The sequence below is a fragment of the Nanorana parkeri genome, unplaced genomic scaffold, assembly GCF_000935625.1.
Source record: "Nanorana parkeri isolate BGI_ZX_2015 unplaced genomic scaffold, ASM93562v1 scaffold118, whole genome shotgun sequence".
Classification (NCBI taxonomy): domain Eukaryota; kingdom Metazoa; phylum Chordata; class Amphibia; order Anura; family Dicroglossidae; genus Nanorana; species Nanorana parkeri.
Genome location: NW_017306386.1, coordinates 411,633 through 428,910, shown reverse-complemented (window position 1 = coordinate 428,910; position 17,278 = coordinate 411,633). Strand labels below are relative to the sequence as shown.

Below are 17,278 nucleotides of genomic sequence, written 5' to 3'. Positions count from 1 at the left end.
ATACAGCTGGATAAAACAAAAATTGTGTCTGCCTTTATTTCAGGCTGCAAGGCAACAAAATGTGATTATTTTAAAAGAGGGGGTGGGGGGTGATTCTTTTCTATACCCACTGTATACAGTAGATAGTTCATAGACAAGTGAACCTCGCGAATGTAGTTTCTTCCTACTCATCACTTTCTACCACTCTAAGCCTACTTTGAAACCCGCATTGCATGTGCCATAAGAAACATGGACCTTCAGTCTCCAGCATGTCTCAGCTTATGCACACAATTTTAAAGCAGGCTCATTGCCGATGTAGACCTGGTTTTGTTTGCTTACAACGGGTTTTGCATTTCCATACAAGTCCATTAGAATGCAAAAGCCTCTTGAAGCAGGTCAAATGCAAGTCAGGAGGTCAACTGCAGGTCAGATTAACCTGTCAAGTAATTGGGAATGATCTTAAAAGCTTCTTAAACTGCTGCAAACTAATGCCATTGACACAAAGCCAAAGTCTGTCAACACAAGCCCTTAGAGTGGACAAGCTGAACTCTGTAGAAATGGAAATTCCATCATTGTATCATATTGCATCATATTTAAGTTTTTCAGAGAAACAGAGTCTGTAGTACACTGATCCTTGGAGTTGTCCTTTACAGCTGCCCTCAATGTAACCAGTAGTAAAAATGTACCTTCATAGCCACTAGCAATATCTTCATTGTGCATCTTGCTTAGCAATGCACAACCATTCATGGGAAATAGTGCTGGATGGGCAACATGCCCACAGCTCATGCACATTGCTCACTCTATTCATTCTTATGTGAGGAAATGTATGCTTATGAATTACTGTGTCTGCTAGAAGTACGGCCACATTCATAGCTATGAATAGGGTAAGCGGCTTCCATGTGCAGTGGATACATGGGCTGGCAAGGACTGTTTAATACAAAAGGCTGTGTTGACAGCCAAGTACACACTATGGTGATCTCTGAAGAGGGCTGGAGGTATTTAACACTGCTAGGTACAAGGAAGGAGGATAGGGAGTTATAATAGACCACTAAAAGTGAAGCTGTCCTAAAGGTGTACTAGAAAAAAAGATATTGAATACTCATTGCTAAGTAACAGACTGAGTATCACAATCACATTGGATATTTTTTAATTTTGGATAGAGCAAGGATAGAAAGGTAGCACATTACATCTTAAATCCATGACATGCGTACAATAAGAGCACTGGATTCACATATTGCAGTAGAGCAGTCAGCCCCAGAGTTTCCTTTCACCCAGATGATGGAAACCAATTAAACGGTTATTACTTACAGCCATAGATGAGTCACCATGCTTGAATCAAAGTAAGAATTTGGTGCTGTAAATGAAATCTTTATGGGAGCTGCCTTCCATAACATTGACATCGCTCATCACTATGGAAACACAGGTTCAACTCCTAGACCTGATTAAAACTGGAGGAATAACTCTCCAGTCCCTTTCTATGTGGAGTGTTCAGTGTTCATGATGACCTTGTGATAAATTGTAGAAGGTAGGACTGATTGAGCATCAAGTGCTTTCTGATTTCCCACAAATCTTACTGTAATGAGTAAGTTTGAGGCATTTTTGTAACACATCAGCATTTTTAGTTTTAAAACACATATATTGCATGAGGTCAGAGGCCACTCAGCCTTTTGTTTTTCTATTACATTTAGAAATGTCCTTCAGTGCCGTCCGTCCGTTTTTCTACTACGGGCGGACGGCAAGAGGTTAACCTCCCTGTCGGTATGATTTTTTTATTTTTTTCATGTTATTTTTCGGTCTATTTTTTTTTTGAATTTTTTTCGTCTTTGTCATTTTTTTGTATTTTTTTTTTAATATTCCACCGCTTCCGCCCCCTTTGCGACGCGTACGCTCGCAAGGGACGGAACCCGGAAGACGGCATCGGCCGCAGAACACAGCGTGGCTCGAGGGACAAGGTAAGTAAATGCTATGCGGCTTTCCCGAGTGTAGCTCGGGGTTACCGCTTATGGTATGGAAAAGTAACCCCGAGCTACACTGGGGAATACCACCAGGGAGGTTAAACTGCATTTCATCACTCAACTACTAAAATAGATTTGAAGCTCAAATTTCAATTTTCTTTATTGTATTGTAACATTTAGCAATCCTGCTCTGTGGACAAAAAAAAAGTCAGATTTGTTGCAATACTTCCCTGCCCTAGAGCGCTGTCCCAGATTCACTGCTACAGTTATCTAATGCTGGTCCTCTACAGGGTTTAATGAAAAGGTATCACATAGTTCTAATGGTGGCAACTTGCTCTGCAGCTGGGAAAGACCCCAACAATATTGTCTGGATCCACTCTGCTGCCTGATTGACAGCTGGCTTTGCCTCTCTAGAGCCAGAGTCAGCTATGCCTGCCCCCCTCCCCTGTTTGTCCCTCCAATGAGTGCTGGAGGAACAGAGAGGGGAATCCCTGTGGGGAGCCGTGACTGACAGTCATCACTCTCTGCAGGGAAAAGCTGTTAGCTGAGGGATTGGCAGTTTGTGTTCACTCAGTTCTCGATCTATAGAGCCGGCGTGTGACAGCTTCAGTGTCCCATGCCAGCTCAAACTATTGGAAAGAGTATATTTTACTCTGACAGTTCTCCTTTAAAGTAATAGCTTTGTCATTTTAAGATTATTTCCATGAAAAAAAACTTTGGACAAAAGGGTCCAAATTGAGCATGCAAAATAGTCTACCAAAAATCCAGTGCAAGTGATCAACAATTAAGCTGTGATAGTTTACTATTTTTTGGTAGTAAACATTGTAGATAGCAATTATTCTTAATGCCTAAGGGTACAACACTAAGGATATATTTATAAATATCTAACATTAACCAAACATTTCCTGGAGGTGAACTTTCCAGGTGCATGTTTTAAAGGAGTGATTGATTCACCACTAGTAATGATTGGCGAAAGGCACATTCATTAGGTTATAAATGTGACTCTTAAACAAAAAATTCAACATTGTTAAAAGTAGCGAGATGATAATTCGCTATAAAAAAAAAAAAAAAAGTATCTCAAACTTCTCTGATATGCAATTGATGATCAATTTATAACTGCTGGTAAGGGTTGCACATATGACCTGTGCAGGCTGCAATCCACAATGCCACTGCTGCAGAAGTCAGTATCATAAATCAGTTACACTTACTGATTGTAAGAACCAATATATGCAGCAGTAAACTCCTCCTTCCCCCACAGCACGGGGTGAGGTGTAATCATAGGAAATAATGCAATGTCATATGTGCACCATATGGTATAGTCTAGCAGTATCAATAGCTGTTGAGTGGCACCCAAACACCAGGTCTGGAAGATCATACTGAGCCTAACTGCTTGGTACACATGCCCACATTTGATGAATTTGGCTTTGTTATTAAACTGGCCAAAATGTTGAATACAACATTTGAGCCATTCTGGTTATTGCTTCTTCTGGCAGCCCAACCTCTGCCAGGATGACGAGTAAGCTTGTCATCCTGGCACAAGGAGATGCCTGGTGTATTGACACCAGTATAAGGAGCAATGACGTTTTTTGAATAGTGTGGCTTCTTTATACATTTAAAGGAGAACTATGAGGTGAGTGATTTTCACTCACCTCATAGTTCTAGCCAACCTGTGACAATGAGACTGTCACGGCTCTCTGCAGCTGCTCGGGGTATACTGCGGCGTCTCAGTATACAGCTCGCTGTATACTGAGCCTAGAGTGACGGGAGGACGCTAGTTTGTGTCCTCTCATTACCCTAAGGAGAACTATGGGGAAAAGACTTAACCCCATAGTTCTCCTTTAAGTATTGGGCTGCAAGGGGTTGGACGTGCCCTAGTTTGAATGCATCCAGTGCTGATGAGCCAGAAACAAGGTGTGTTTCTGTTGTGCCACCAGAAAAACATTCAGAGTAAGGCAGAAGAGTGGCCAAAAGGAGCTCTTTGCAGACCAGCATCCATGCATAGACAGCATAAAGTATCTGCACAACTCGCCCTATAAAAAGGTCATACTAGCATTTTACAATACTTGTAGATCACTGCATCATACTGGTACTAATGTCAAGTTAGTGGAGAAAGACGGTGTCCATTACCAGTGGTTAAGTGTAAACTGTAGACTACATAGGATATATTTTCTCTACCTAATAAGTAACTAACACGGAACAAGCATGAAGTTACTGCAGCTCTTGTTCCAGGTCAGTGACTCATTAGCTGAAGAAAAATAAGAAATGGCAGACTGTGCTCAGTCTTGCCATGGTGCATGACCTGTGACATGAAACTGTCTTCCACAACCCCACCTCAGTAGCAGAGTTTGGTTGTTCCTCACCCAATTTTAAGCCTCCTGCACAGCTATTTCTGTTTCAGTTAATGACTGTGTTTTAACTTGCATATGAAATTGATGATCATTAGCATCTGCGTGGTATAATTGATTAATCATACACCTGAATCTAATCCTACAAAATCCCTGAGGCTCTGTTCACACCTAGGCGTATCAAAATTGCGCGTTTGTCGTGGTTTTCGTGACGCGGTAAAAAAAACGCGCGTTTCCAAGGGCTACTTGGCTGTATCCCAATGAAAACGCCGCAAAGAAGCTCATGTACCTTTTCAGGAGTAGGCCGTTTTGTAGCGCGTTCAGACGGGCTGAAATACGGCAAGGTGTGAACCATACCCATAGAAAACAATGGGATTTTGATGTTTGAGCGTTTTGTAGAGCGTTCGTAGAGCGTTGAACGCGCTACAAAACGTACAGGTGTGAACCAGGCCTTAGGTGTGAACCAGGCGTTGAACCTACAGGTGTGAACGAGGCGTTCACGCCTAATAAGGTACATGAGCTTCTTTGCGGCGTTTTTGTTGCACGTTTTCATTGGGATACAGCCAAGTAGCCCTTGGAAACGAGCGTTTTTTTTACTGCGAATCGCGGTAAAACCGCGCGTCACGAAACACGCGACAAGCGCGCATATTCGATACGCCTAGGTGTGAACAGAGCCTAACTTTGTGCAAGTGTAAAGGTGCCCATACACCTTACAATTATCGGACTAAACTTTTCATCCGATGATCGAACCGTCGTACGATTTTCGTACAACGGCCCCATCCTGCCCCGATTATCGAAAGGTTCAATCAGCGGTAATTTAAAAAAAACACCTGGACGACTTGCGGTAATTGACCTCAATTATTTTCGTATGCGCAGTGTTAATCGCATGACTTTTGACGGACGGAAACGCCACCAACCATGCAAACATCGTACGATCGACCAAAGTTTTCAAACATGCTTGACCGTCAAAAGTTGTACGATTGTACAGTACTATCGGTCGGGCACTCTATTCACAGGTTACGATTGTCGTACGTAAAGTCAATCACATATGATTATCGTACGATAATCGTAAGGTGTATGGGCACCCAAAAGGTGGCCATACACCTTACAACCATCGCACGACTTTCGTTGTGTGATGGTTGTAAGGTAATTCAAATCTCATACGATCTGCCCATCTTAAAACAGGCAGATCGTACTTGCGATCATCGCAAGCCCTCCCCGCCGCTTGCGCACACCGGCCCGCTCGGCATTTGTTTTCCGAGCACGCCACTAACCCGTGGCCTGCTCGTAAGACAAAAGACGCGCAACCTAAAGGTGGCCATACACTCTACAACCATCGCAAGACTTTAGTCTTGCGATGGTTGTAAAGGAATTAAAAAAACGTACGATCTGCCTATCTTGGACAGGCAGATCGCACTCTCGATCATCGCAAGCCCGCCCCCCTGAGGGGCGGGCTTCCGATGACCGCAATGCTGAACGGGCAGTGTGCGCGTGCGCACACCGGCCCGTTCAGCATTTATCTTCCGAGCACCGTTCTAACCAGCCGAGAATCGTACGATTCCCGGCTGGTTTTCGAACATGCTGGTTCGACAGAAGACGTGCGACCGTACAGTAGAAACGGTCGCACGTCTCCGTTCACACTGCTCGATTATCGTACGAAAAACCGATCGCATACGATTATCGTACGATAATCGTGCAGTGTATGGGCACCTTAACAGTAGAAACGGTCGCACGCCTTCCATACACCTGCCGATTATCGTACGATAATCGGCAGGTGTATGGGCACCTTTAGAATTGATGCTGGTTTGAGGCCAAAGGGTAGTCACACCAAATATTGATTTGATTTTTCTTCTGTTCACCTATTTTGCATATTGATAAAACTGAACAATAAAATATATATTTTTTAAAGCATTCTTACTTTACAGCATTTTTTTTTTGTACAACTGCGTAGAACTTTTGCACAGAACTGTATGTCCATGGAGCCCTTTTGGCCTTTGATGGGCAAATCAGAAAATGACAAAGCTAACAAGTACAAATATTCAAAGGCTGTCTTTATTATTGTTCTTTGGAATTCATCACTATTAGCACTACACAATAATTTACTCGATTTAGAGAATTAGATAAGTAGTATAGGGACACGCCTTTGAACTGTTGACTTAACCTTGAAACTGGCTATACACATTGAAATCTGATTGCAAAGTGTTACCAGTGCCAGTGACTATCCAACTGCATATAAACTGAATGCATTGTTGAGAGATGCAGTGCTTCTACATTTTAATATTTTATAAAATAAATATATTTATGTACAATTGTTCTTTGCCTCCCCCAAAACAGAAAATGCAATGTTTCTAATTTGTGCACTATTTTAAAAGAAACCTGTCAGGACAGAAAAGGCAGCCACGCTAGTTGTTTGGCTGTAATGCTAATCCTCTGGCTTTCTGAGCCATTGATCCAAAACAAGTATGCAGATCAGGAATGTAAACTTTACTGAATGGTTGCTCGATTCTGACAGTGACTGAAAAAGGATAGAATTCAAAAGGATCAAAAATGTAATCCTAGCAACCAAGGATTTAAAAAAAAAAAAGGGAAACCTTTACAAAGAGACAGAAGGGCTGATGTTGCTCACATCTCAGAGAATACTGTTATACTGACCTTCTGGCTTTGACACTTTGACTTTCCTGAGTTGTTTCCTTTATGCAGGACAATAGCCGCAAAAACGGGCATGCTGTACTATCAGGCGAGATGGGCAGTCGTGCAGTTCATCGCAGTTGTACGTTACAGTGCCTGTTACAAACGCAGGTACTTCTTAGCAGCTGGCAATTGTAATATGTTCGGAGGTACTGAGGTCAATAGTAATGTCAAGTTAGTTCCTCAGCCTCATTCATACGACATACGTTTCGACAGACATATACTGATGTTAGGGGGGGTTGTTTTTCTTTTTGTTGGGTGGTACTTGAGTTGCCGCAAGTACCTGGAGGCTACAGTACACGGTCATGCCTATAGGCGAGTATAGCAAGCTCATGGTATCAGCTGTTGGCACGTCATTTCTATTTTATTTGTATTTTTGTTTTATTTTTTGTCCTTAGTGTTTTCTTACCTCCTTCTCTTCTTCTCCCCTCTGTTTCCTTATTTTTCTCTCTTGTTGTAACAAATAGGCTTGGTGGTGCATATCGACTAAGCATGTCTCATGTGTCCGAAAGCGAGGATATAGCGTTTCTACCAGAAACCCCGTCTAGGGTTTCCGAGCAAGGGAGTGCACAGTCGATCAGGGCATGGACTGTTCCTAAACTTATTTTGGAACTTCGGAGGAGAGGCATTCCTTTTGCAGCCTCCGCAAGGAAGGCGGAACTATTTAAGTTACTGTTCCCCCCAGCAGCGGCTAGTGGCAGCTCAGAGCAGGTGTCGTTACAAACCGTAGTGACTTCTCTAGCTAATATTCACACCACACTTAATCACCTCACCACGTCGTTTCACAACTTGCAACATAGGACAGAGAATCTAGAGAAGCAGGTTCCTGCAGTCCCTGCTACCACGACACCAGACGTGGCCAGCACCTCTGCGGTTCTTCCGGGGACTTCCAACGCGGCAGTGTCCGCCGCGGCAGGTACAGTGAAGATTGCCCCTAATATAACGCCAGCTCATTTTGTTCCGGCCAGTTTAAGAAAGGATATTTTAGAAGGGAAAGATGTCAACTTAGCATCCCTACTGATAGCGGCGCACGATGTTACGGATCATAAAGCTTTCTCATGCGGAGAGGTGTCCGTTGTGTTGAAAGCCAGGGACCCCAGGTTAAGCCGTAAACTGACTATACATGAATTCGTGTTAGCGTTTGGCGTTTTTAGAGACGTTGTGTGCTCTGTAAACCCTAATCGAAGGGAAGAGCTGGACGCGTATCTGCATATAGTGGTGGATCTTTCATATAAGTATGGAGGGTTTGCATACTATGATTATCACCGGGCGTTTTCAGCCAAAGCGGCTGCCGGTCTGGCGCAGTTCCAGTTCACCGCCGATTGGGGCAGGGTAGATACTGAACTATTCTGCAGACATTTTGCCGGTCTTAAAGCCCCGGTGTGCACCTCGTGCCAGTCTTCAGCCCACACAGTGGACTGGTGCCCTACGCCAGGGGGGACAGATACGACCACAGCAAACAAACCAGCAGGGTTCTTGCCCAGCTCGACTGCCACAGGTCCGGCACAGTTCGATAAGCTAGGTAGGCCCATACAGTGCTTAGGGAAAGCACAGATTTGTAACAACTACAATTACAAATCTTGTAATTTTCAACAATGCAGGTTGTTGCATATCTGTTCTACATGTTTCAGAGCCCATCCGAAAGTCGCTTGCACGGCCAAGAACGTGCAATCGTCTTGACTAAGCCAGGTGGACGTGGGCGCGTTGGCCTGCTTGCTGAAAGATTTCCCTGATCCAGCGGTTCTGACGTTCCTGACGGAAGGGTTCAACACAGGGTTTCATACAGGCCTGATTACTTTACCACAGGCGACTTTTGAGTGCAGGAACTTGAGGTCGGCGTTGGCTGCACCAGATAGGGTTGATGCACTGTTACAGGCTGAGCTAGACAAGGGTTCTCACACTCCAGGTCAGTATCTTAATTCAGCATGTTAGAGTTTGGGTGTTGTCGCGATGTATGCTATGTAGCTGACACAGGTAAGCAAACGCCTTTAACAAATACTTGTTAAGGCTGGTTTCACACAATTTTCCGGACCCGATCTGGAACGCAGTGCACTAAATTTTTTACATTCTTTTGTTGAGATTTGGCCGCATTCTGCAACTGTCTTATTTTCTTTTGTAGCTTAAAATGGGCTTTCAGGTGCGGTCCAATACATTTTGTACGCGTTTGTGCATTCCAGACCAGACAAAATGAGACACGCAGTATTGTTCTGGCCTGGAATGGACTGCGCTGGTGTGAACAGAGACCAGAAATAGCATAGGGATACATTAGGATGCATTTTGGGTCTGGAAACAATCTGGTATGATCTGGATGTGGTGTGAATGGGTCCTGAGGGTCAGTTAGCACTTATCTGCATTAATGTCCTGGGTTTGTGTACCAAGAGGGTAAGAAGAGGTCAGCAATGGCAGCCCACCCTTTCTTATGACAGCATTCCTCTAACAGCACAGTGCAAACAGCAACCCTGCCTTCATACCCACTGTAAGTAAATGCAAAGCAATGGCTCTTAATTAGTATATTTTGAACCGGAAAATTCTAAACTAGAAAATGTGAAACAAAATGAAAAGTATTAGGAGAGTAAAATATACTCTTTCCAATACACTGCAGCTGTCACATGCAGGCTCTGTCTACCAAGAGGTGACTATCAGCTCACAGTCTGCTCCCTGCAGAGAGTGATAACTGTCAGTCACCGTAGCCCACTATATGCTGACTTTGGGTCACAGGAGTACATTAGTGAACATACTCCTTTGACCCAAAAGAGAAATAAAGCTGAAATAAGAGGTTTGGCTTTACTTTTAATGCTGCTCCCATAAGGTGACCCCTCTCCGTGAAAGCATGGCCCCAGCTCCCCACGAGCGAGCACTCGGCTAGCAGAACTAGGCTTGGCTAACCACGCATGCCCAGTCTCACTCACAGAACACTGAGCTCAGCTGCTGCTGCAAAAGAAAGTGGACTGTGCGGTTAGCAAGCTGCCTTCTCTTAGCTGCATGCTCGTTCATGACGAGGTGGGGCTGTGTATCCAACGGTTGGTCCATCCTGTCACGTAGTTGGGATGGAGAGGGGGGAGGCCACAGGAGCTGCATTAATAGAAGTAAGCATTTTTAAGAACTGGGGACAGTATTTTAAAACACCTTGTAAGTCAATTGAGTCATTTATAATATATATTTTTTTTTTTTTAATATATCGATATGACAATTACATAGGCAAGACAACATGACTCAGTATAATTTAAGTTTTCCTTGGCTAGATCTTTGTGCTCTCAGTTGTACTGGAGTCCTGGAAGTCATATCCAATGCAAGTTTGTTATGCTTTAAATCTATTTCTTTCACAGAGACTTGTAGTTTCTTTGATGTTTGAGTCATGAATGCAAAGCTCTCCATCAGATCTATGATCCCATGTTCCCTGCAAATTTTGTCCAGTCCATCAAACCAAGACAGTATCTTTTCCAATTCTGCCTGCACAGCTTTCTGTTCCTCCAGTTCAGCTAAAAGTGCCTGGGTAACACACTTTTCTCCTTTGTACTGCCTGTGTAATGTCTGGACTTCATTCTGGAGAACATCAAACTGTTCTTTACTGTAGGCGTAGTTTGCATGTATCTCATCTTCACACAGCAGAATATTCCTGGGAATATTAAGTACCAGTTTTAAAAGACAGTTTTCCAGTTTCTGAAACAGGTAATTGAAGCGTTCAGTGAGGAGGGACAGATATTTTTCCGTGCTTTCCCGGATCTCAAAGCTATTTATCCCAGAGTTTGGAAATTTCTCTAGTTTTTTCAGGATGACACTTTCCACAACCAGCAACATGTCAAATAAGTAGTCTTGAAATGAAATGTACAGTCGTAGAATGCAGGTCTGTGGCGTGAACCCAAAATACTGGGTTTCATAGCACATTGGAATAACAGACATTATTGTACTTTTCAAATACCTGTAGACAAAAAAACAGGGGACATTATTACTTTGCAATCATGATACACAAAACAAAAAAGACATATATAATATTTAGGGATGCACCAATCTATCGGTCGCCGAAACATATTGGCCGGAAATGGCACTTTTGGCATAATGCCGAAAGTGCAATTTTCTGGCCAATTCAGCGGTTCATCCATTCTATTCTCTACTCCCCGCTGGGCGCTGCTCTGTGTCCCAGCAGGGAGGAGAGAAACTGAGACAAGCGGCCAAGCGATGTGGGAGGAGAGCACTCTGTGCGGCAGGCGTCTCTCCTCCCACACCGCTCAGCCTTTTGTCACAGATCGGCAGAGCGGTGTGTGTTGGTTGAGACAGGCCACGCTGTCACTGCAGGCTGAGCTCTCCTCCCTGCGCCTCCTGTGACAGCGTGTCAGGAAGGAGAGCGGTACAAACACTCAGCGATCACTGAGTTTGTAAATAATTGAGGACATAGTATGGTTACTATATCCTCAATTATGAATGAATGGGAAGTGATCTACATCACCTTCTGTTCATTCACGATTGTGGACATAGTAAGCATACTATGTCCTCATGTTATGAATGAACAGGAACACTCAAAGAGGATTCCTGTTGATTGACAACATGGGCTGCAGAAAAAGAGATTGAGGAATCTGTGTCCTCAATCTCTTTTTCCATTGTAAAAGGGAAATATAGGGGTTAATATTATTAAAAATAATAAAAAGTTATTAAAAAAAATATTTGAAAAACTTAAAATAAAAAAAAATTCGGTTTTGGCCTGACTTTTTTTATTTCGGTTTTGAAATTTTAATTTCGGTGCACCTCTAATAATATTAATACTAAAATGTAAAGAACACCATACTGCAGATATGGAGCTGCTAGAGTCACTTTCTGCTCTTTTCTGTACAATGGGAACACAACTAATATGAAGTCACTCAGTGACCACTCTCTCCAATACATCATTAAGGTTGTCATACGACACTTTGTTGCGGTCACAGGTTTGTTCTTGTCATGTGTGGTGTTCAGAAACTTTTTACCGTGCTCTGCAAAGGAAAGGCCACTGTAAAAGAAAACAGTTTTGGCTTCAGATAAACTTTAGTTTTGGATACAGTACGGGAGTGTTAAAACCTGCCAGGTTTTTTTTGCTGCCTGTGTCCCATTGGGAAGATTTCCCCTTCACCTCTTGTCCAGTGGACACAAGGAGGAAGAGGAAATCCCCCCAAAGTGAGGGAAACCATCTCACACAGTTGTCACCAAACAAGTGTCCCCATTGGAAAATCCCCTGCTTTTCCTGTTCTGGTTACAACTTAAAATGTTGGACCATCTCCTCACTAGCAGTGTCAGTGGTAATGTTCACCAAGAGAGGTGGAGAAATAATCTCCCAGTAGGACACGGAAACCCCGACAGGATTTCTAACCCTTCCATACTTTAGAACTCAAGGTTTCTCTCTGGGTATTAGGCCTTTGGGGAGGTAACTGTAAACTACACTTACATTCCTTGTGTCCTTCAAAACACTGCAGAGAAATCTAAAAGAAAATTGTAAGTCAGCACACGCCAACAAGGTGGGTATTGTAGTAGCGATGGGTGGGGTTGTTTTACATGAGCAAAACAATGCAAAGTAAGGAACATCACCAGCCCACCAGCATTATTCCCATCAAAAGTATTTGTTGTAATCACTTGACAGAAAAAATATGACATTTCCAGGTCTCAGGAGGATCCCTTTATCAAGGCACCGTCCCAAAACATTGAATTTTTTTCTGCAATTGTGATTACACTAAAAACACATCCGATGGGAATTATGGTGGTGGGCTGATGACATATCTTACCTTGCATTGTACTAGAGTTTATGTGTTTATACTTCCTGTAACTTACAGAGCCGACACTCCTGTTCCAATTATACTGGTTATTCCCACAGCAGTATAGAAGTATAATGCCAAGCAGAGCAAGCATAGTGGATATTTCCCTGCAGCTTTCTAGACAGAATAAAAAGGGAAATTAAGTAACTTACAGGTTAGATTTGCCGTGGACAGCTTTGTGTGTATGTATGTCACTAGACTTTGTCCACAACGTCAGGCCTTTGTGAGTGTGTTATATTTAGAATAAGCTGTAAAATACAGTTGCAGACATAAAACATCTCTTTGCCATTGCTGCCACCTAGTGGAAAGTAGATCTAGTATAACAGACCTGTTCATAATGAATGTTAGTGTTGTATTTTACAGTATAGAAGAATTTGTCTGAGTAGCAGAAACATTTGTATCAACTACACTCCAACTCAACAGAAGGTTTTAAACAAATAGATGTTATGCTAACTGATACCTATTACAGCTGTTCTATTTAGACCCCTTTCACATGGGCTGATCAGGAGAAGATCTGTGCATGGATCCCCTCCTGATCACAGTGGTACGGAGCAGATGTCATCGCTGTGACATCTGACTCCATACAGTTTTTCCCTCCAGCTTGCGATGGAGGAAAAAAAAACGCAAACTGACTTGTGTCATTATAAGGGCAATCTAATGTAAATGGACATGTGTCCGTTTACATGAGATTACCCCCAATCCAGCACGATGCGGTCATGCGAAACGGATCTCTGATCCGTTTGTTTTCCCGGCCGGAGGCAGGGGTAACTGGGTGCAAACGGATGCACGGCTGCCCATAAGCACAAAAGGTTTTTTTTTTTGCATCATAAAGGATAAGTGCACTTAAAAACAAAGTGCAATTACCCTTTTTGCCCCCTTTGCCCTAAATTAACCTTACCCACCCTTCCCCCCCACCACAGATGGATACTTACCTTAAACTGATGACCATGGTTCCGCGGTTTGTTTATATCCAGCTCCACAAGTCTTCACTGTGCTAGCCACACCTTTGCACTAATGCCCCATAGACTTCTGCAGCCGGAGCCTGTTACCTGGAAGTCCCATATGTTTGAGTGTTGTGTGGCGGCAGGGGTGCTGATGATAGTGCTGGGGGGGGGAGGAGGTGCTCCTGACAATGCTGGGGGGTGGAGGTGCTTTGCAGCAGGACAGGTGGTTGTATCAGACAGACGGAGAGCTATGCTGTCAGCAGCTTTCTGTCTGGTCCCACCCAGCTCACCGATGTCACTGGCTGCCAGGAACTCGGCTGGATGACAGCCAGAGTGTCCTGCTCAGCTCCCTGGCAACCGATGACATCAGTGAACTGGGCAAGAAGTCGGAAAGTGCATCCCAGGCTGCCAAGAGCTCTTAGCAACGTGGGACACTGTGGTTGCCCCTCTGCAGCCCCCCTAATGAGATGCCGCCTGAGGTAAACACCTCAGGCTGCCTCATTATTGGTATGGCCCTAACAATTGTGCTGCAAAAATGATAGTATAAATCAAGGCACAAGATTCAAGACAAAAATCAGTAGAGAAGGCTTATTGCACAAGAATGGAAGCAGACCCTGTTGCACAATGCAAGGTCATCATATTCCCCCCCTTGAAAAAAAAATGTAATTTAATGTTAGCATTTCCAAAAAGTACCTGTAAATGTATACATCCCTTACCCAGGTCTTCCACATTGCTGGACCACATCCTTCTGGGTAGATTCCTGGAGAACACAGAGGAGGTACAATTCTGCAGAAGACACTGCAGTCCATTGCAAGAACATCTTGGAAGATTTTGGATGCTCTGTATTACCCAAGATCTAGGCAGAAGGAGGGTGATATCATCCTCACCTAGGTGCTACGACTGAAGACGGGGAGGTAGGGGAATAAAACAAAACGTTTTTCTTTTGAGATACATTTTGCACCTACTAACATTAGGTGATTTTAAAGGGGGAGAGGGCCCAGACAGTACAAGTGGACCGTGCACTTTACTGCTAGGTGCACTTATGATACTTTTTGCTTCACTTAGAAACTTTAAAGACGAACGTTTTCTGAACCTTGCAGTGGGGCTCCACTGCAAGGGTTAAGTACTTGTTTTTGTCTAGGGTTTATTATACCAAAGTTATACTCACCCGAAGCTCTGAGCTGGCCAGCTGTCACAGCGCTCCCTCCATCCTGTCCCCTCTGCAGCAGTAGATTGGAACATTGCTCAGCATCCTCATGTCTACACACTGTGTATAGATGTGATGATTTATGGGACCTTAGACCGCTGCAGAGAAGGGGGAGAGAAACGCTGGAAGGACCAATCTAAGAACAGGTGCAAAATGATCAGGTGAGTATAACTTTTTTTTTTAACCTAGACACAAATGAGCACTTAACCTTTGCAGTGCGGGAGTAGCCTCACTGCAAGGGTTAATTAAAACAAAATTCCCTTCTTTAATTACCAAAGCGCCATAAAATTGTCTGTGAAAATAAAGTCACATGATCCTGCAGGCCTAGTTCTTATTTCAAAGCATGCTGCCTAGGAGGGGCAGATGCATTGGTAGCATGTAACATAGTCATACTGTATGATGGAGCTAGAAATCGCTGAAAACTTAGCAAATGAGTGATTCCATAGAAAATAAATGATGATTTTGCTACTGAGAAATTGCTTTACAGTAAAAATAAAGAAAGAAATTTCCTGTGTAACATCAGCCTTTCCAGTTGTTGTTTTTTTTAGGAAACAAACAGAAGAAAAGCTTGTCCCCCCGCCAGCATGTGGTAGAGAAGGGCCCTTGGATTGGCCTTAGGCCCCTTTCACATGGGCTGATCAGGAGAGGATCCACTCACAAATGGTCCATTTACGCAAGGCTGCCCATAGACTAACATTGAGCACCTGATAGGGTCTGCTTGAAAAACTGACAGGTGGACCCAACTGGACCAGCCGCGTGAAAGGGGCCTTAGGGTTTGACTATACCTTCTTTGCTGTGACTGTGTGTGAGGAAGAGGCATAGAGTGACTCTGCCCGGGATCCGGACTATATAACATGTGCTCAAGACTCACCATCAATCAGCTGTTTCATTTTTACAGCTCCAACATACCATCAACCATAGAGCTGCAGTGCCTTCTCTTGTGTGGCTTAACCCACCTTGGGGAAGATGATGCTTCTATGGGCCACTCTACACCATTGTGTTACAGTAATGTGTGGCAATGCATGTTACATGAGTTTATGTGATGCAGTGCCATTTATTCTGAATGACACCCGACATATATTCCGCTGCAGCACAACGAATTAACCTATGTTGCAGTGCACTGCCAGTAATTGTACATGAATCATTATTTGGTGGGCTCAGCAGCCTAAATGCAATGCATGTTAACATGTGACATGGCTAATGCACCACAACAGTGTGAATGGGCCCCAATTCAGGCAAGTGCATGCATTTTCCCAATCCTGCAATACAGATCAGCTTAGAGCGGTGGCCTGTTTTTGTTTTGAAATAAAGCTGAATTCTGTGATAAGTAAATATTGTCTAAATCAGTGGTTCTCAACTCGTGGGTCCTACTTGACTGCAGTAATAAAAATCTGTTGATTTTACTTCTATTATTCATAGGTGTGTGTATGTGTATATGTATGTATGTATGTATGTATATATATAGCTGAATACTGCACAAGTTGTTTTGTGTAATAAATTAAAATGTTTCAGAACTGAAATTATTTTTGGGTCACGCCTTAATGACCAAGGAAACATGTGGGTCCCGAGGTTACACAGGTTGAGAACCACTGCTCTAAATACAAGCTCCATGTGTATTCTTACTTGAATCTTTGTGTAATGTGTGCATTTCTTAGAGATCTGTGCAGTAATGCAGCAGAAATGCTTCTTCTGTGCAGGAGCTTCCTGTAATAAAGATCAGTCCATATTTCTCTCTCGCCTTGGGCTGGTCTTGTCTCCACCTCCTTTTGTTTTCTGCAGGCAGTGTTTAATGAGTGGAGCCTAATAGGTCCCTCCCACCGCTCCACTTCCTGCATAGCACAGTGATGATGTCCTCATTTTACAAGGTGATATCTGGGTTTGTAAAGGCATTAGGTGCACACACACACACAAAGTGGCTTAATATGTCTTGTGGCTGTTGAGGAATACATTTGAATGAATGTTTTTATGCCCAGTGTTCAGTTTTTAAACTGAATTTGCCTTTTAAACATTTGGAAAATAAGTTTTAGATGAATGGAGCCAAACTTATAAAAAGTTGTTTATAACTCGGGAGCCTTTAAAAAAATTAAAGTGATTGTAGCAAACCTATATTAATACTGTCATTCTGGGGAAAAGGTAAAATAAAAGTGGACTAAAACCATTCTAAGTTATTAAGCAAGACGCTGAACGCGCAATACAATACCGCCTTCGTAGCGAACGTAACCAACCAGGAGCTGGACTGCTTACCTGTCCTTGGTTCGTATTCCAATACTCCATCCAAGCCGCCAACTCCTAGACCATGAGTGGAGCTTCCCGGGCACCAACGATACTCAATAACCGCCTGCGCTCTCTAGCCAATCACGTTTTTCCTACACGTCAACAATAGGAC

At 43.3% G+C, this 17,278-nt stretch overlaps 1 protein-coding gene across 1 annotated transcript; it reads right to left on the bottom strand.

The window, feature by feature from the left end:
• Positions 1-10,180: 10,180 nt before the first annotated feature.
• Positions 10,181-17,162, bottom strand: MIS12 (MIS12, kinetochore complex component). Its single transcript, XM_018553352.1, has 2 exons — positions 17,137-17,162; positions 10,181-10,886 (listed from the first exon to the last, which is right to left on the bottom strand). The coding sequence occupies exon 2, from the start codon at positions 10,865-10,867 to the stop codon at positions 10,181-10,183; it is 687 nt and encodes a 228-aa protein (XP_018408854.1). The 5' UTR covers positions 10,868-10,886; positions 17,137-17,162.
• Between the last annotated feature and the right edge of the window lie 116 nt (positions 17,163-17,278).

Coding starts and splice junctions, on each gene's coding strand:
- MIS12 (XM_018553352.1), bottom strand. CDS start 10,867: ATGTCTGTTATTCCAATGTGCTATGAAACCCAGTATTTTGGGTTCACG.